General features: G+C 39.5%; 1 protein-coding gene across 1 annotated transcript; it reads left to right on the top strand.

Annotated features, from left to right (window-relative positions):
- The first annotated feature begins 752 nt into the window (after positions 1-752).
- LOC149004332 (amino-terminal region of chorein) lies at positions 753-20,713 on the top strand. Its single transcript, XM_089167641.1, has 20 exons — positions 753-1,169; positions 1,252-1,340; positions 1,465-1,574; positions 1,692-1,746; positions 2,739-2,824; positions 4,663-4,729; positions 4,838-4,900; positions 5,085-5,252; positions 5,374-5,467; positions 5,565-5,644; positions 5,757-5,832; positions 6,168-6,211; positions 6,760-6,827; positions 14,559-14,644; positions 14,766-14,923; positions 15,028-16,325; positions 16,520-16,814; positions 18,630-18,836; positions 18,969-19,125; positions 19,751-20,713. The coding sequence occupies exons 1-20, from the start codon at positions 1,058-1,060 to the stop codon at positions 20,050-20,052; spliced, it is 3,615 nt and encodes a 1,204-aa protein (XP_089023767.1). The 5' UTR covers positions 753-1,057; the 3' UTR covers positions 20,053-20,713.
- Positions 20,714-20,889: the final 176 nt, after the last annotated feature.

Raw genomic sequence — 20,889 nt, 5'->3', positions numbered from 1 at the left:
TCCAAGATAATTCTCATGTGAGGGAAGTGAGAATAGGGTTAAGGAATGTCCTTGATGCCTGATGATGTTACTACTAGTGCGAAATTCCTCTTGATCAACATAAATAACGTGATATCGACAATAACGAAGCAAGATGTACTTGTGGACGTCGAAGATCGGACCAAAATATGGTGAAAAGTACAAGAAATAGGAACGAGAGGCTTTGGAAAAGTTTGGAGATGAGAGAGAAAATATGAAAAAATCAAATTGAATTTCGGTCGATAATTCGACCGAAATTTCAATATATTGCCAAAAAAATCAAATCGGCTATATATCATCGATATTTTGTAAACTTAGTTTGGCTGGGAGGAGTTGTGTCGGCCTCGGTGCATGGACGATATATTGCCGACACATTGTACCTGGATTGAAACTAAAGTCTAATGCAAATAAATTCCTTGTCCCGGTGATCTTTCGGTTGAACTTCTGATTGAATGACTTTAGTTTAAGATGAGAGTTCTTTACCGATACCGCTACGGAAGTTGCTTTCATCGGAGAGAATCAAATGACCTGTCACGTTTTTTTTCTTCTTCCTTGTTTTAGGGTATGAATCAAAATGACCTGTCAATGATAGCTGACACAGTTAATGGAAGCCCACTACACGCCAGTTATTGAAAAAGGATTAAAATATTCAGAAAGATACCATAATTCATGTTGTAATTTGTAAAGCTACCTCTAGACCTTTTTCACTTCCCCAGAAAATCAAACTCCAGACTCCAGAGTCCAAACGAACCGACAAATCTGCTCTCTTCGTATCGTCTACTTCTCTGACACTCCCCGAGATCCAACGTCGCACGTGCTAACGTACGAACCAAAAACCTCATTCGCCGTCCTTCGCACATGCTTCACGCCAGTGCGATCTCAACGCATTCACCGGCCAAAAGTGCAAACCAGGCGGAAATGCCGATTTTGTTTCCTGGTTTTTCAGTGAAATTTCTATGAGGATCTTGAGGTAGATGCCGTTTGTAGTGTTTAATCGGAGCTCTTAGGGTTGATTCTACGAGTTTGTAGAAGCTCGGAAATGGAGTCGATATTGTCTTGGGCTTTGGAGTATACGCTCAAGTACTGGTTGAAATCCTTCTCCAGAGATCAGTTCAAGTTACAGGGTGGAACTGTTCAGCTTTCGAATTTAGGTAAATGGACGAAGAAGTAAGCTTTTGTAGATTATTCCTCTGTGGATGAACTAATTACAAGTTTTTAAATGGAAAATTTTAGATATAAATGGAGATGCTTTGCATGCTAGCGTTGGATTGCCACCTGCTTTGAACGTGACAACTGCGAAGGTTGGGAAGCTTGAGATAAAGGTTCGTTCGTGTTGTTGTTGTTTTAATTTCATTTGGGTTTGAAAGGTCTGAAAATGGGATAAGAACTTGTACTTTATCTTTCCTTTTCTGTTGTAATCGAGTTTGTCGGTTTTTTTTTCTTCAGATTCCGTCGGTCAGTAATGTACAGACGGAACCAATTATCGTTCAAATTGATAAACTTGATCTGGTTCTAGAGGAGAGCTCCGAATCTCTTTCTCCGAAGAGCTCAACTAGGTAATGCAATTGCAAAGTTGTCTAGGGCATCAACTAAGACTGGCAGTGATTGATTCTAGTTCAGTTTGTCTAGTGATATTTAATGGGCTTCCTGCGCTTTATTTATGTTATGTGCAGTACCCAATCATCATCTAGCTCAGGGAAGGGCAGTGGCTATGGATTTGCTGACAAGGTAAAATATCTGATTATTTGCCATTGGAGATGTATGCAATATCATCATCAGGAATATATTGCATTTCATGGACTAATGGAACTGTGAACGTTCTTTTTATTGACTTGATTCTAGCCTGTTCATATATGTAGATGCCTCTTATCTGTATTCTGTAATTGTCCCTCATGAATGCCCCTGTCCATCTTTTTACAAGCTTAAATATATAACACAAATGCCATATACTAGTGGAAAGTATAGATGATTGCTTTTATTCTGCTATCAAATGGGATTGTGGTAGCTTAATGACTGGTTATCAATGCTGAGTGGTATTAACAAATTGGGAGTCTATTTGGATGGCAATAAGTGAACTCGATCTACTTCAGATTTGTTTGTCTCTTATGTTGAAATAGATCAAAAGTGTGAAAAAATGATGGGTGGGTTGATCATCTAGTTTGTGGGCGCTTGCACTGAGATATTGTCACCTCCCATTGACTTGCAAATTTTCTTTCTTGTTTGATTACTCTACGATTACTTTCTCTTTCCTCTCCTCCATTGGAAAAAATGGGGCAAAAGAAAGGTTGGGTACCTGCAAATATAGAGTTTCCCGTTAATATTTCCCCCTTGACATGAAGTTGTATGTTGGGTGATGAATGCCATCACAGGATGGCATGATATGCATTGACGAAGACATGCAGTAGCAACTAGCAACTTCATAGTACTCTGAATCATGATAAGTCCAAGGATTTTTAAGAGGAAAATCACAGTTCAGCATGAACTTAAATCTTGATTGATGATAGCAGTGGGACAATGTATCCAAATGTTTTGAAGGTGAGGATTTGCCTTTCAAGAAAATATAGTTAGTACTGTTCTTCAAATTTTTAAGTATTGACAGAAAGACTCATCAGTAGTTTCATATCTATTTCTGTAGAAAGTTAGGTCATTATATTTTCTGATTTCTTTTTTAGCGTTATTGCTGAGTGATGGACTTTAACCTTTTTAAATATCTATATTAGATTGCAGATGGAATGACTTTAGAAGTGGGCATTGTCAATCTTTTGCTTGAAACTCGAGGTGGTAGTCGCCAAGGGGGTGCAACTTGGTAGTTTCTTCTCACTGTCCAATTAGTATTAAACATTGACCATTAAAGATTGTCGATTTGATTATGAACATTTTAATTCTGAATACAGATGAGCTTCCCCCCCCCCCCCCCATCTGTTTTCATCCGTTTTCATTTATTAAATCTTTGGATAAAAGTTTCTTGAAGCTATATCTATATCAGTAGGCAACCATTTCATCGTGGAGCATGAAATTGCACTTTTCTATGACTATGATTGGTGCATCCTTGCATTTCCTTATAAATCTATTTTCTGCCATTGACAGAATAAAAGCTGTTGGCTAAAACTGGCGTTTATCTAAATATAGCACCATATTCTAGTAAATAATTACAATCTTTTACGTTAAAACAAGTTGAGCCTTAAAGTTGAATGCGTGGAACTTTGGTAATTTCATTTGCCCTTTGCACTCATAGTTGGGAAACCAGGTTTTAACTTGGCCAAGTCAACCAAGTGAAGTCAATTTGATCCAAAACCTGGTGAAGTGTCAAGGAAACTCACTTTTCGGTAACTTGGCCTGGTTTGTTTGATGTTATGCGGAAACTCACCGAGTCAAATCTTTATGTATTGGCTATCCAAAAGCCATTCATTAACTTGAATGGTAAATAGCTGTATGCCCTAATCCAACTTCCTTTTCACCATTTTCATGGGACTTAAAGATTAGGTTCATTCCAGAGTTCAAACTTCTTCAAGAAATTTAGGGTGTTGTACTTCATTTCATCATCTTTGTCAAAGGAGAAGAGAGAGATGAAAATACATGGAAGCAATCTTTCCAACCGGATATTTCCTACAATAGAAATAGTTGGTAGAAAGAGAAAAGTAAACATGCATAAATTCCTACTAATCTGCATTCTTTGTGCTTTGATTTCCCCTTAACATGAAAGCTTCAAACGCAGAGCTCCATCTGCCCTTTTTTTTGGTTTTTTTCTTAAAAATACCTGAATCCCTTCTTACCTGTCTGTTACATAACCCTATTAATCCATCTTTTCCCATCCTTCTCCCTATCAAGACCAAGATCCCCTAAATTAGAACAAATCGGGTCCCTTTAACCCTTAATATTTTCAGCGAGGGACTCAAACCAGTGCAAGTAATTGGGGAGAGTCCTAATCGAATTAGGACTGCCCTATCCTCATCCTTTTAGAACTTTTATGCCTTCCTTCTATTTCCTAAACTATTTTGTACTCCTATTCCCTCTTTAAGTTAGTCATTAACTATGAGGGCTTTGTGCTTTTTTTTTTTTTTTTTTTGGGGGAGGGGGAGTTGATAAAAAACTTATATTAGATTAAGCGCATGTAAATAGGTCATCGACAGTACATCAGACCAAACCCAAGATTTAGCAGTATACATGGATTGAAGTGCCAAGTTTGTGAGCCACTTTAACAAAAAGTCGTTTCTTGATGGCCTATATCTGATATATTTTCCTTAAGAATATCAAGCAAAGCGCTATGGTACTGATAGGCCAAGATTTACATAGTGGATGATTTGTCCTTACTAGGATTGACTTTGAGAAGATTTGTCTGGGTCATAATTCTGGGTAAGAACAAGTCAGGTCAAATTCCTTGGTTTTCCAACTATGCTTGCAATAACAGAATATTATAATTTTGACTCCTAAATGTTCTCTAATTGTTCTTTTCGTTTAGTAAACATCATTGAAATTTGTTCATTTGATTTTGTGAATCATTTGATGAAGTTTTCACTGTGTTGAAAGTGTTGATTTGGTATGTGAACTTCTCACAGTAAAGATTATGTACCTTATTATGAAGCTTTGTTTCCCGTTTGTCATTATGAACTGCAATTTGATATGTATTTCTTACTCTTTGATCAGGGCACCACCTCTAGCATCCATCACAATACGCAACCTTTTTCTTTATACAACAAATGAGAATTGGAAGGTATTTGCTATTGCTTGCATGGTCACTTACTTGATGATTCATCACCTCTTTTTATAACTGTCAATCTGTCATAGGTAACTGGTACTGTTTCTTGCCTTATTGGTACAGGTTGTTAATCTCAAAGATGCGAGGGATTTTTCCAATGACAAAAAGTTCATATACGTGTTCAAAGTAATTATGTTAACCTGTACTTCTTGTGGGTTCTCATACTTTGCATTTTAAACAACTACAATCTATTACACTTAGATTTATGTATTCCTTTGTGTTTTAATCTCTAACAATGTTTTTGATGAAAAGAACTTTCTGCAGTCATGCCCTTGTAACTTATGATTATGCTGGTCTTTTTTCTGTCCAGAAACTGGAATGGGAATCATTATCTGTCGATCTACTACCTCACCCTGATATGTTTGCGGATGCTCATTCATATTCTAGTGATGGAGCAAGTAGACAAGACGATGATGGTGCAAAGCGAGTGTTCTTTGGTGGTGAAAGGTTTCTCGAAGGAATATCCGGAGAGGCAAATGTAATTAACTTGTGTTTTTCAAGTTGATTATTCAAAGATTTTGTTTGGATATCCTAGAAAATGTTGCTTTGGTTATATGGGATGTAGCATTCTAAATCTTTTACTTGCAATCATTGTTCAGATCACAGTTCAAAGGACAGCGTTAAACACTCCATTAGGGCTGGAGGTTCAATTACATATTCCAGAGGCCGTTTGTCCTGCTCTGAGTGAACCAGGTGAACAAATATGACAAATCTATTCCCAGTCTTATTAGAAGTTAGTACTCTCGATTTTCATGAATGTAATGTTGTTTTGATGGCATGGTATGATTAGGACTCCGTGCTCTACTACGATTCCTGACAGGATTATATGTCTGTCTAAATAGAGGAGATGTGGACCCTGAGGCACAACAGGTGTATTACCTTTTGTTGTTACTTAAGAATTTGAGAAAACAATTTTTATGAAGGTTATGCTATCTTTGTGTAAAGATATGATAGTTTAATATTTCTTTATTGGTGCTTGCAGCGGTGTACAGAAGCAGCAGGACGGTCCATAGTTTGCCTGGTTATAGATCATATATTTCTTTGCATAAAAGATGCAGGTTACTTTCTTAGTTCCTTATGACAAAATATCACTCATTTATCTTGTTGACTCAAATCTCCATGAAATTATTAGTTGTTTGACAGATAAGTTGGGGCTGAACCCCAGCAAGGAACTTCTATAAGTAGAAGAGAAGTTCATAGAGTTTTTTTGCAAAAAATTATCGTATATTACGTTACAACTTATTTCATTTGCAATGATAATGTTGTTGATCTTTGGAAGTATTACTTTTCCCCTGAATCATTAGAGGAAACCAAAATTCAACATTTTTATTATTCAACTAGTTTTGAATATTATTCCAGGATAGGAATTCTGACAAAATCTATTTCTCTGCAGAATTCCAGCTTGAGCTTCTGATGCAATCACTTCTTTTTTCTCGGGTATGCAACTGTGCATCCATAAGGTGTCCAAAATTTTGCCTTTTTTTGGGGGGGGGGGTGTAAAAATTTTTTAAGAAAGGGGGAGTACCTAGTGCATGAGGCTTCCTCAAAGGTTGGGTATGCAGAGGGACATATGTACACAGCCTCGCCCCCACTTTTTTCAGGAAAGTGTCTATTTCTAGATTTGAACTCACAACCTCCAAGTCACGGTGGATTGACTTAACATTGCGCTGAGGCTTGTACTCGATTTACGGAAGTGCTAATAACGATAAATAGAAATTTAGCACGTTTGCTCGTGATGTGTTGCGTATTTTCTATGCTGTGTCTATGTGGAGGAAAGAGCATTTGTGGCATGGATTGAGCCATTGTGCTAGAATTTATGATAGATCCTATTTGCATGGGCTCCACCGCGGCTCTACAAGCCATTTTTCCTCCTCTTGTAGTTGATGTCCATGTTTATTGCTAATCTTTGTGCATGGTATTATTTTTGCCTTAGATTAGTTGAACCATGTGCTCCAACTCTTTGCGCTCGACTGTTATCTTGGCAGGTGAGTTTATCAGATGGAGAAAATACAAAAAACTTGTCTAGGATTATGATTGGTGGAGCGTTTTTAAGGTATGCCTTTGCTTTCTATATGGTCCTGGCTTCTTTATCTAGAATATTCCATACGTTCAAGATCCAATTTTAGTTTTGACTATCGATCAAATTAAGGTGCTTTTAATTGTGGCTTTTTGTACATAAGGGTGTTGATGAATGGGGTTGGGTCGGGTCAGTCTAAACCCAATTCTACCCAGAGACCTAAACCCCCAAATCCAAACCCTACCCAACCCTGCTATGGGCTTGAGAATCCCAAACCCAAACCCTACCCTGTCAGGTTTTCTGAAGCCTGTCCCACCTTACTTTACGCTAATAGGGTTGGGTTAGCTTGTTTTACCGTTACTTGACCGTGATTTTTAACCCTGAAAACAAAACAAAATGCGTGGGTTAGTGGCACCAAGGAGATTTTGAACTCTTGACCTTTTTGTTGTGAATTGGTAGTGTTTGCCAACTAAGCTAATCCATTGAGATAGTTGAATACTTGGTTAAATAATTATTCAAACTCAATTTATGTAGGATTCTAATTTGAGTAAAGTAACGTAGGATCTGGTAGGGCGGGCTGGGTTGGCCTGGGGGATAAACCCCACCACGGCTAGTTATTTTGTAAACCAAACCCTCCCTTTGAGTTAAAAAAGTTAGGCCAAGCACGAGTTAGGCTCAAGGTGGGTTTGGGCCGGTTTGACATGGTTTTATTGACACCGTTGTTTGTACATGGTTGTCACAGTAGCAAGGCGATGCGAGGTGGTTTAGGCCGGTTGGAGTGCTTAGGCGGTGAGGTGTCTGCCGAGGCGCTACTGAAGCATATGACATTCTAACTGTACATCCCTGTACACTGTTCTTGTTTGTCATAGATCTATCATATCTTCAATAATAAAAAATCAACATTAAATTACCATTAGTCATGTAACAAATGAGAAGCAGGTATAGTAATTCACTAGGTCCTAGATTAGTTATAAGTACCAAGTAAATTTTAAAAAATAAAAATAAAAACCAGTAATTACTAGAAAGTATCATCAACCATTCAATTGAAGATATTAATAAAATGGGATCAAGGAAATAGATGCATAATATACGTTCAATAAGATGTCACCAACATTGCCTTTCCTGCTGGTGAAGTATATAATAGAATCAATGGCTGACTGGAAAAAGAAAACAGAAATTTGACCCAAAAAAAGAAAAGAAAAAGAAAACAGAATACATTGCATGAATGATGTAAAGCCCAATTTTAGGGTTAAGGTTTCTTTCAGGATTCCCTAAAATTAAGGGTTTGCCCAGGAGAAATTTCTTTGAACCAGCAAAGTAATATCAGATGTAGGTGGAAGGATAATATTATTAAATAAATATAGGGTCTAAATGTGGAGGTTATGGGTAACATATGGGTTTAACAAAACTAGATGGAATAGAGGGGGAACAAGTTTGAGGATTAACAAAGAAATATGGGATGTGTCAAATCTTCCTAGGAGATCTACGGTTGGGTGTGGGGAGGATCTTGGGATGGTTTGGGTTGTGTGGGATTTGCATAATAGAAGTAAAGGGATTGTTGGGGAAATTTTAGGGTTTTAACAAACCCTAATTGGATGATGATGTCATGGATATGGGTTGGATCCTTGAAAGGGAAAGGATCTCTTCTATTTCTTTGTTGCTCATCCTTTTCTTTCTTTCTCCTTTTGTTATTTCTTCTTTCTTTTCCTCCTTTCTTTCTTTTCTTTTTCCTGTTTCTGGTTTGCTGCAAGGAGGAGGAGATAGAGAGAGAGGCTGAGAGGGTTAAGAGGGTAAGGGAGGGATAGGGGAAGGGGTAGAGGAGTCGTAGGGGGTAGGGGAGGGGATTAAGGCTGTCATGGGGGCCTAGGGAAGCTGTTGTCAAGGTGCAGCAGCAAGGGGAGGGGCTGGGGATGCTTGCGCAGAACAGGGGAGGGTGGGGAGGGTCTTGCAGGGGTTAGGGAAGGTTAAGGAGGGGCTGAGGGTTGCTGCAATTGAAGGGGAAGGGACGGGGAAGGAGTGTGATGGGTTTTTGCTGGTGAGAGAAATGGGTGGGGGTCTGCTGTACTTACTTGGAGACTGCTGTAAACTCTTGAAGAATTTGATGAAAACTGAAAGAAGACTGCTAGACAGAAAGTCGTTGCTGATCTTCAAAGAAGAACTCATCTTTACTCAACTGTGGCCCCCTTAACGAGCAACCACGATCCTCGACTCAGATTTAGTTTTCATTCAATAATCAGACTTTAGAATTACAAAGAAAGAATAGGTTATTTCCTACTAAAAGACTCTAATCCTAACTGGGTTCCTTTATAAATTAGAATCCTCTTATAATTAAGAGTTTTTTACTTGTTTTTTGCTTAAGTGGAGTGAAACTCTTAACTGCCCATCTAAGTGAGAAAAATTATTGGTTGCCCACTTTTTACAAATCCTAAAATTACTTGTTACCCACAATTAGTTGTAAACCAAGTTTCTATTAATTTTTAATGCCAAATGACGGATTTGCCCTTATGTGCGGTAAATTGATGTTATTGCCCCTTCCCTCTCACTCACAGTCTCCCTCTCGTAAACCCTTAGGTGGGTGAAGGGACCCATCTTCTTCCTACACCTTGTCGGAAACCATCCACCACCGCCGACAACCACCACCCACTCCATGCCGGCAACCACTACCCCCACCTTGCCCCCTGCTAGAAATCACCCACCACCACTGGTTGAAAATCCTAAAAATTTAATAAATTGAACGTAATCCACACTTGAGATGGAGCAATTAGAAGCATACAAATTTCAGGAATCGAATTGAAATTGCAACACAACCCAAAATCCTAGAGAGCCCTATAATCAAACTAGATGAACGAATTGAGCAAAAGAAGAGATTCTGTAATGCAATAATGCTTGGTGGTGATTTTTCTGAATCATCACAAAGAAATTGGAATTTCCTTTTTATGATCATTGAAAAGATGAACTGAGAAGAAATTGTCTAATTTCTTACTTAATTTCTTAATTCTTAGTTTTTGTTCGAGTGCTGTAGGCGGCCAAGAGACTAGAGAGCACATCAAGATATTTCAAGCGGTTGGGTAGTTTAGGGTTTTAGCTTAGGTAATTCCGCTAGGTGGGTTAATTCTCAACTCTTGCCCCAATTCTCGGTTTCTTCAGGAATATCGTTTGTACTGGTAGAAGCCCTTCGTCTCGAAAGTAACTCAAAGAGGAAATGAAGAGTTTCAGGAACTATCCTTAAATCCTTGCTTTAGATAGAAGGAGCAGTAAGTGATCAGCAATCAAGATGGATTGAATTGATAGCAACCCAAATGATGTTTATTTCCAAAGCCCATTTTGATTTGGTGAGCAGAGGATCTGCTGTTGAGTTTCTGTTCAGGAAGATGGTGCCTTGTGTTTGTGCTTTATGGGTTTCTGTGAGTGGCTTCATCTTTTATCTGATTAGAAGGATGGGTTGCTGCAGGACGATTCAAATTGCTCCACAGTCTGACCTGAGGTCTTCAAATTTGAGGAAAGGGAATGAGGGAACCGTCGATGGTGATTTCCAGCAGGGGGAGGGGGGGGGGGGAAAGTGGGGGCGGTGGTCGCTGTTGCAGGCGGTTTCCAGCGAGGTGTAGGAAGAAGATGGGTGAACACGTAAGGGTTGGGTAAGAGAGGGAGACTGAGTGAGAGAGAAGGGGCAATAACGTCAATTTTCTGCACAAAGGGCAATTCCGTTATTTTGCATTCTTAACAAAAAATGGGTTTAAAACTAATTGTGGATAACAGGTAATTTTAGGATTTGTAGAAAGTGGGCAACCAGTAATTTTTCCCACTTAAGTGGTAATCATGAGTTTCACCCCCACTGAAGTGGACGAGAAGTAAAAGAGTCTATAATTAATCTCAAGCATCCAAATAATTAATCAAAGACCTGATGGAATTTTCTTGAAAATAGTTTCATCCAAAGACTTAATTACTAGAGGAACTCTTCTCGTAAATAAAGACTACTAAGAGTCTATCTTTAAAGAAGAATTCCACCGACTCCAAACTATCTTTAGCCCAAGCTAGACACCTAACTGACCAAGTCTCTTCTGAAAATTTAAAAAAAAAAAAAAAAATTCTGACAATTATAAGCATCAACTGATTAGGGCTGGATTGACCAAAATACCCCCTCCAAGAGGCTTTGTCCAGCCCTAGGTGCACCACTTTGGAGTGCATTTGGGGCCCACTCCAGGGTTTCATCCAGGGGCAGAATTTTGGTTCACATCAGTGAAATAGAGGATAAAGGGAAAAAATTGCCTAAGAAGCAGAAAAATTTGGCACACAAGGAGCAAAATATCTTTGACTCATTGTTAACCAGTTAAAAATAAATAAATAATAAAAAAATTCAGCATTCCATGATATAGAGAATGGAAATTTTTTTTTTGGGGGGGGGGGGGGGTGGAAGAAGTTGGGGGAGTTCAACAAAAATGGATGTAGTTTTTAGGCATGTTATTGATGAAAAACTTAAAAAAAGAAAAAAGAAAAAAAGGAAGCCAATGACAATGTCAATTAGTTATAAAAAAAATTATATATGTACCTGATCCTAATGTCACCTGAGAAGAATGTTGTGAAGGAGCTTGGTGGTGCTGCTGCAGCCACTAGCAAACTTGAGTAATGTAATCCCAGAATTAGGGTTCACTTCAAGACCTTTTATGCAAGTTGCAGTAGCCAATTGGTAGGTTTAGGGTTTCGGCTAGGGTTAGAAGTTGGTCTAGGGTTTGCTGTCTTGGTAGTTTAAGGTTGCTAAAAGGGTTTCTTCAAGGTTAAGGCAGATCTGGAAAGTTGGGGAACTGAAGTGGATAGGTTTTAGAAAAATCTGAAAAATCTGATTTTCTGCAACTTTTCTATGAAGAAGATGAGTTGCAAAAATTTCAAATTAGGTTTTTAAGGGCTGGAATTGACTGAGGGCTTGGGAAAGTGTTCCTAGGGCAGATGTGATTCTAGAGAAGGGTAAAAGGGCTTCAAAAGGGACTGGAGAGGTGGACTTAATCAGGGATTGAAGCTGCTGCTTGTGCAGAAGCAGAGGGAAAAAGGGAGGCCTGCAGTTGCTTGGAAAGGTCCAAGGGGGCTGGATTTGTAGAATTAGTAGGGAAGGGGGCTGCAGGGGATTGCAATGGGGTTGGGGGGTGATAGCCAAGGTCAAACAGGGGGGGTTAGGGGCTAGGAAAGCTACGGTTGCAGGGGAGGGGCTTCTAGGGTTTCATGGGCAAGGGGGAGGGGTGGAAAAGCTTGTAACTTACTTGTGTAATAGAGGAACTGCAGTATGCTTTCTGAAGACTGACTGTCCTTGTGATTGAAGGTCTTGAGATTTGAAGAACAATTCACTAAACTTGCCGCAGGTTCTCCTCCCAGGATCCCCCCGACTTTACCAGCTTTTTTTTCTCAAAACTCTTTTATTCAATCTACTCTGAATAAGACTTACACTAGAAAGGCTATTTATAGCCTAAACAAAAGACGCAGACTCCTACTGGGTTTCTCTAACTGTTAGGGCCCCACCACAACTTAAATTAGACTTGACAAAGGAATCTTATTACTACACAATCTCAACCCTTGGGTCTGAGATCACACTCAAGTTACCTAATACTAATTAGATAACAAACAAACTGGACTCAAAGAGGAAATAAAAGTTCCCTAATTTAAGTTATCTTGTAAAAGAGGACTTCTTAAAAGGAAACACTGCTTTACAACTCTGACTCTCTTCAAAATAGACTAAACTACTAGACTTTGTTCTTTAATATAACTCGATCCAAGGGTAGGAATTGACCATTCTACCCCTGGGATGGATTCGGCCAGCTTGTGTCAAAGTTGGGCTTAGGCCTTCTTTTTTGCACCCCCCCCGCCCCCCCGCCCCCCCCCCGCCCCTCCTCGCCCTCCCTCCCCCCCTCTCCCCCCCTTTCCCTCCCCCCCCTTCCCCCCCCCCCTTCCTTTCCCTTTTTTCCTTCTTTTCTTTCTTCTTTTTCTTTTTTTCTTTTCCCTCTTCTTTTTTCCTTCCCTTTTCTTTTTTCTTTTTCCCTTTTTTTTTCCTTTCTTTTTTTTTTCTCTCCTCTCTCTCTCTCTCTCTTTTTTCTTTTTCCTTTTTTTTCTCCTTTTTTCTTTTTTTTTTTTTTTTTCTCTTTTTCCCCTCTTTTTGTCTTCTCTCTATTCAGGATCGTTTTTTATCTTCAGTCGATTTGCCGTGGTGGTTTTTTCATTCACAACTGTTCAATAAATTGATATCTTTATTCAATACAAAAAATCATATTCAAACCTTGTTAACAAGTAAATCACAATAATTTAGTATTCAACAAAAAAGTATTTTTTCATGTTAAAGAAAATGATGTTTTAGTTCAAACTTCTTTGTTTTTAATACTTTTTTTTGAAATATCACGATTTGTTAGATATTCATGTGGTTAGGTATAGATTTATTAGATATTATTCTTTATGTAATAGTTTTTATTATTTATAATATATTATCTCGCCTTAGTCAAAAAACAAATCCATTTTTATTGAACTAAAATGACTTTGTTGGAAAATAAATTACCAAAATATATAAAAGTGAATTTATAGTCTAATTGATCGTGCTTATCTCAGCTCTATCTGTTGTATGAGTCGGTAAAATCTGTCTGGTCTGATCATCGCAAATTAATATTAAGATTGAGCCATTAGGTCATCGGCCATCTGATGCTTATTACATTGGTAATGAGGTTATAGTTTATTTTTATTATTTTCTACAAAACATGATCATTTTTTAAAATTTGACCGTGTCGTATCCACCTATTGTATTACAATTATTCCTCTCTGTGGGTGGAGGGTCCGAGTCTTGCTCTCGGCCGGATCGGGGGCCAGATCGGGCTGATCGGCCAAATCGGGCTGTCGGGCCTCGGCTGGTTCGGGGCATCGGGGCTGGGTCGGGGTCGATCGGCCATCGGCTGATCGGCCATCGCCGTCCCCGCCGGTCGGTGTCGCCATCGGGCTAGATCGGCCTCGGCTTGGGTCGGGGCTTCGGTGGGCCGGGATGGGTGGGCGGCGTTCCGCCCCCCGGCCCTGTTCGCCGTTTTGCCCTCCCGCCCAGGGCCTCTTGCCCGCCCTATTCGGGCTTGGGCGGGCTTAGGCTGGTCGCGCGCCCTCCCCCCTTGTGTGGGGGGGGGGGGGGGCTTCTTTTTTTTTGGGGTGGGGGGGGGGGGGGGGGATATATCATTGAGCCCTAAGAGCGTAAGACTCGCTGACGACTTTTTGTGTCTTAAGGAAGTCCAACTCTATATGGTCCCATTCAGCACGTGCATTCTGGTTTGTGTATATATACGAACCAGAATTTAATACATGGAATCTCTCTAGAATTCACTTTTTTTTTTCTTTCAAAAACCACATAAATGCATAAGGTGTATTAAGGCTTCATGTGGTACATGAGGCATTGTAAAGCGGCATGATGCAACCTCCTTTTGAGGGTTTTATATGGTGTACCCCCTGCTTAAGATCTAGGAAATCACCAGGATGCCAAGGCGGTGCTTTGACAACCATGCTTCTGTAGGAACATTGTTTTCCTTATCACTGGTGTTAAAACTAGCTAAATCCTGGTCAAGCATTTATAAATGTTCTTACAGCATCCAGAACAAATTGGCTATGCAAATGCTTGCATAGTTTGTGGAGTGCTTGCCAAGCTAATCAACTGCTGCTGTTAAGAACTGGAGAAAACAGAAGAAAAAAAATGAGCTACTACTTCCCCAAGTTTTTATATCCTGCTGTGCTGTGGGATTCAATTTTTAACTGATTGGAATGCAGGGACACCTTTTCTCATCCTCCATGTACATTAATACAGCCATCCATGCAGGCTGTTTCGGAAGATACTCCGCATGTTCCAGAATTTGGTATATATTAACACCATCATGTACTTCTTGATTAATATTTCATATCCTATGTTTACGAGATGTTGAGAGATAAGTTTTTCTGTCTAAGTTTGATGTCTTCTCTTGTCTTTTTGTTGAGCAGGTGTCGATTTTTGCCCTCCAATCTATCCTTTGGGAAACCAGGAATGGCATTCGTTTGAAATTGTTCCTCTTCTATGCCTATATACCCTTCAGATCAAACCCTCACCAGCTCCTCCTTCTTTTGCTTCACAAACAATGATCGCGTGCCAGCCTCTTATGGTATATCAGCAGATAATTTTAAGTTCCTACTTCCTACATTCAACAATTTTTTTCCTGGCTTGATATATTTTTCTTCTTCTTATTCCCTCTTTTTTATTTATTAGGTAAATCTTCAGGAGGTATCCTGTTTGAGGATTGCTTCATTCTTAGCTGATGGTATCGCTGTCAATCCTGGCACTGTTTTACCAGATTTCTCTGTTAATTCTCTTGAATTCACTCTAAAAGAATTAGATCTCACTGTTCCTTTGGATGCTGGGAATTCTACAAATTATGCGGTTTACAGCAGCAATGAATTGCAGAGAACTTTTGATGGAGCCAAGCTTCATATTGAGAATTTATTCTTCTCAGAGTCTCCTAAGTTAAAGCCCAGGCTTCTGAACCTGGAGAAAGATCCTGCTTGCTTCTGTCTCTGGGATGATCAACCAGTAGATGCCAGCCAGAAGAAATGGACTAGTCAAGCTTCGCACATTAACCTGTCTCTTCATACCTGCAGTGGCATAACTTGTCCAGGTTCCTTTGATTGGTCTACAGATCTGTGGAGATGTGTTGAACTGCATGATGCTTGTGTTGAAGTGGCAATGGTAACTGCTGATGGAAGTCCACTGATTTCTGTTCCCCCGCCAGGAGGTGTTGTCAGGATTGGAGTTGCTTGCCAACAATACTCATCCAACACATCGGTTGAGCAGCTGTTCTTCGTTCTAAATTTGTATGCCTACTTTGGTAGGGTTAGTGAAAAGATAGCAAAAGTTGGAAAGGATAACAGAGACAAGAGAAATAAATTGGAAGCCGTGGGTGGAAGGCTGATGGAAAAGGTCCCAAGTGATACAGCTGTGAGTTTAACAGTAAATGACCTCCAGCTTAGATTTCTAGAATCTTCATCTCTGGATGTGCAAGAAGTGCCTTTGGTTCAGTTCGTTGGAGACAATCTGTTTATAAAAGTTGCTCATCGGACCCTTGGTGGCGCCATGGCAGTTTCATCCAGTATTATTTGGCAGGCTGTTCGGGTTGATTGTGTAGATGCAGAGGGAAATCCAACCCATGAGAATGATATGGTGATGACTTCTAGACAACTGGTTACTGGGAATGGGAAACCACAACTCAGAACTGTGTTTTGGATTGATAACAGAAGCAAGCATCAGCCAAATGGCTTTGCACGGGCAATTCCATTTGTGGACATAAGCATAGTGCATGTGATGCCATTTGATGCTCAAGATATAGAGTGTCATAATTTGAATTTGTCTGCTAAGGTCGCTGGTGTTCGCCTTGGTGGTGGAATGAACTACTCTGAAGCTTTGCTTCATCGTTTTGGTATACTTGGACCTGATGGTGGTCCTAGTGAGGGGCTTTCTAAATGGTTGAAGAATTTCTCTGCTGGACCATTGTCAAAGCTTTTCAGATCTTCACCTCTTATTGAGGATGATCAGGAACAGAGGTATGGAAAAACTTATGAATTCTTGGTTAATGAATGGATCTCCTTGCATGAACTGTTTCACTTTGCACCTGCTGTGTTTTTCTGCCTTTCATTTACTTTTCCTACTCAAAGTTCTTCTTTCCTTGTAGTGGCATACTGCAAGTCTCTTATTCTGATTAATTTGTTGTGTCAGATGAAAATTTTAAGGATGAAGTACCTGGGAGTTTATTGGACTTGGGAAAGCCAGATGATGTAGACGTATCCATAGAGTTGAAAGATTGGTTATTTGCTCTTGAAGGTGCCCAGGATATGTCAGAAAAGTGGCAGTTTTGCAACAGTGAGGATGTTAGCAGAGAAGAGAGGTGTTGGCACACAAGTTTCCATAGTTTGCTAGTGAAAGCAAAAAGTAGTCCAAAACAGGGTTCGAATAGTAGAGGAGAATCAAACGGGGTACACAAATATCCTGTTGAGTTGGTCACGGTAAGTATTGGCTTCCGTTAAATTTTTTTTTTCTGGCTACATTATGCATGAGCCAAACTGTGCTTCGCTTAGTTTAGGAGGAATGCTATTGAGAATCATAAGCCAAATTAAACTTGGTCGAGATGTGTTTCTTTTGTTTGTCAATTGAGGCCACCATTTAAAAGAAATAAATTTACAGCAGCCTAGGTGGCATACTGATGCAAGCACCTCACTCGCAAATTCTGTAAATTGCACTTGAAGGTTGATCCCTATTTCAGTATCCAGACATCAGGTTAAGGATTCCTTTTGGGACACTTTAAGGTCTGTTGAAGACTTTTGACCAAGGCTTGATACAGATCCTGTCTGCTGATCTGGACTTATAGAACTTCTCCCATCCCTGCCCCCTTCGGTGTCTTAAGTTTACTTCTTTCACCATGTTGACCTCAATCCAATTGTTAAATCCTTGCAGCCTACTGGGGACCTGTTTCCTAACATCAACCAACATCCTTTACATGAATTTGAAATCCATCCGAAATGGTTGATTTTTCTGTTTGAGGTTTTATGGAAATCTGGTTACAAGGATGTGTATTCTGAACCTTGCATTCATCCTACTTAACCCCCCCCCCCGCCATGAAATCATCTTCCTCATCTGTCCAACACGAATTTTTTTCTTCCCAATCTGAATCTTTCTTGGGGTCCATTTCGTTTCCTAACTTTTCTGCATTCAGTCCGATCCCTTATCAGGTGACTTGCACTTGTAGAAACCTTTGATTTGCATGAACTACTATATGCTGGTGGCTATAAATGTTATTTTTCATATATGCTCGACTGCATGCTTATGCTACTATCTATTAGTCTACCCAAGTTGAAAAAAGTCCTTAACCTTCCTCCAATAACCAACAAACACCCCCAAAAAAAGACAAAAGGAAAAGCGAGAGAAAAAAAGAACCATATACTGTATATATATATACACACCACTTTGATGGTTTGGCCGGAAATTTTGCTCGCTCGAGTACGCGAAGAGACAAGCCTAAGAAGATTTTTATTTTGGCGTTCTCTCTGTACATGTGCAAGCTATCTATCTGATGTAGAAATGCAGCAAATATACAAAAATTGTAGAGAGGCCTAGGAGATGGTAGAGGCATCACTGCTAGGCATGCCATCTCAAATCCTTCCTCTACAGAATTAAGAAAATAAAAGAAAAGATGCCAAAATCTACATATATATATATAGAGTATCTAGTTCACGAAAAATAATATTTCACCTTGTGGTAATTTGGTTCTATTGATGTTACAAAGTACCAGTACACTTGGATATGTCTATTTTCACTTTTTTTAGGTTGCAAATATTCATCCTCACATAGTTGTTGTGGAGTCTGGGGTTACGTAAAGTGTTGGAGAGGGTCCAAAATCAAGGCGACCACAGTGCTTGGATGCCTTGCTGACACCTCAGACATCTAAGCTTCCTCATAATAGTTTTGTAAGCAGCCAGCAGGAAATATTATTTTGAAAGCATAGGCTAGGCCATTTCAATGTCTTGATCCCTTCATTCACTCTCAAAATTAATTAGCCTTCGTGATTAACTAAATTACATCTGTTGCAAATCGATCCTAATCAAAAAATATTTTGGAGAACGTTCATTAGTATCTGCATCTGTATAATGCTGACTGTGCTTACAGTAATTCCCTTTCTACAGCAGTCAAGGCTTCAGTCTCCCTGATAGTTGGCCTTGCTTGTGAACTGCTTTTTTATATTTATTATCTTTTGTATTTTACCCCATTGGGGGTAGGGGGTTGATTAATACTATTTATCTAATTGGTGCTTGTGAGGCATGCAGGTTGGTGTGGAAGGCCTGCAGGCCCTGAAGCCCCAAGCACATAAGGACTCCTATCAAACTGGTGTCTTATGCAGTCAGAACAAGAAGACTGTTGGGAACACTGGAGGAGTGGATCTTGAAGCCCGTTTCGTGGTTTCTGAGGATAATGAGAACATTGAAATGGTCCAATGGATAGTGGAGGACATGAAGTTTTCTGTTAAACAGCCGGTAACAAACACTAATTTATTTTTACGTTGGTAGGATTGAAAACAATGAATATTTTCATTTTGCTCTTCTTAATATTCTCTATTGATTGATTTTTTTTATTTGATTTGATTCTGATGAAATACTATTATGAAGATTGAAGCAGTTGCAACCAAGGAAGAGCTGCAACACCTAGCCTTGTTGTGCAAGTCTGAAGTTGATTCTATGGGTCGAATAACTGCTGGAATTCTGCGGGTACTTAAACTTGAAGGAACTGTTGGCCAGGCAGCCCTAGATCAGCTAAGCAATCTTGGTAACTTCACATAAAACTTTTACTTTGGTACTAAAAAGATTGTGCTTGGTGCGTTAGTCAAGTGTTCATTCATTGAATGCTTGGTCACGGGTTCATATCTTGGAAAGAGCCTCGCTGGTAACAGGGGTAAGGCTGCATACATTTTTAGCCTCCCTAAACCTAAAAGCATTGTGCACTAGGTACAGCATTTTTCCCATTTTGGTACTAACTGCTGCATTAACTTTTTTGCCCAAACTGCTGCATTAACTATAAGAAAAATATAGATGGTTGACTCAATTCGGCACCACCAAAAATAAGTTGAACCGTCAAAAACTTTCTTCCCCTTATATTTTTGGGGGGTGGGGGGGTAGGGGGTTAATGCTTCCTTTATATAATTTAAAAAGGAAAAGATAAGTCATGGTAGTGTGGTACAACTTCCAGAGAGCGGAATTAATTCATAGCTGTAGTTCACACCCTCCCTATCCTCTCATGCTTGTCTCTTAGTTTGATCACCTCTTGCCATATTTTGCAAACCACTCATCTTGCGTTTCAGAACAGTTCAGGATGGGGTGATTGGCCTTGCACCGTGCTTATTTTTTGTATTTTCCTTTGGTTTCCTTTCCTCATGTGATTAAGCAACTTGCAGGAAGTGAGGGCTTGGAGAATATTTTTACTCCAGAAAAGCTCAGCAGGCAAAATAGTGGTCTCCTCGCATCTAGCCAGTCTCCGAAGGTGATGGGTGGCAGCCCAAGGCATCGTTTGGCATCAACAGTTGCTTCCCTTGAGACAGCAATCTCAGATTCAAAAGCCAAATGCTCAGCCCTCATTGGTGAATTTCATAGTCCAGAATTTTCCATACAACAGAGACATATTTTAGATATTGAACAAATTAACGAGAAGCTTGAAAACATGCAAGCTTTATTGAAGCAGTTGCGGACTCAACTTTAAGTGGATTTTTGCTATATCCGCAGTTGATAGAGGGTTGCATTAATTTGCCAACCACAGATTTTGGCATTCTTTATTGTATATATACACAACATAGATAAAGGAAAAAACACAGGTTGAGCATGTTAGAGGCAAAATTTTCTGTAGCAAAAGAGGTTCTGTAAGCCTGAAAAATTAGAGCCGCATGTATGATTTTTAGACATGATAATAATGAATATATTATGTGCTTCGTGTCATTCCTTTGTGAACCGTTGTGTGTTCACGCTCAGGATCGTGATCGAACACCCTGAAAAGGGCATACTTTGTTGCAAATTGAATTGCAGAAATGTTTGTAACCCGAGATGATGAGAATTAGATATTGGTGGAAGAATGGCTAAGCTTTGAGATGCGATTACCCAAAAAAAAAAAAAAAACAACTAAGCTTGAGATGCGAGTATTCCCTGAAATTAAGCTTGGAGTTCTAAATATGCCTAATGAGGTTGTGATGTCAAACAACAACGAAGCAAAACGAACCAAATCATTTCCACCAAAACCTATAAAATTGGCTCAAATCTAGTTTCAAAATTGTTACTAATTTTTTTTTTTGGTAAATAGTATTTTATTCAGAAACCAGAAGAGTGGCCAAACATAGCTCTAACAACCACTGGCTGAAAATAGGCCATTCAACTTGGCTTTGAAGGTTGAAGGCCTTTTTTGATAGGATATCCGCAATTACATTGGATTTCCTAGAAATGTACCTTGCACTAAAATGCAGAAATTTTGAAGCTATATACCTTATATCCTAGAGTATCGGAAGAATATATGGAGGGGGGTGGACCCATTCACTACTAACTTGATTAA

Source organism: Hakea prostrata, chromosome 9, assembly GCF_041222555.1.
Source record: "Hakea prostrata isolate BN-2017 chromosome 9, UWA_Hpros_2, whole genome shotgun sequence".
NCBI lineage: Eukaryota > Viridiplantae > Streptophyta > Magnoliopsida > Proteales > Proteaceae > Hakea > Hakea prostrata.
Note: the sequence above shows the minus strand (reverse complement) of the source record. Positions and strands in the feature narration are given on the sequence as shown.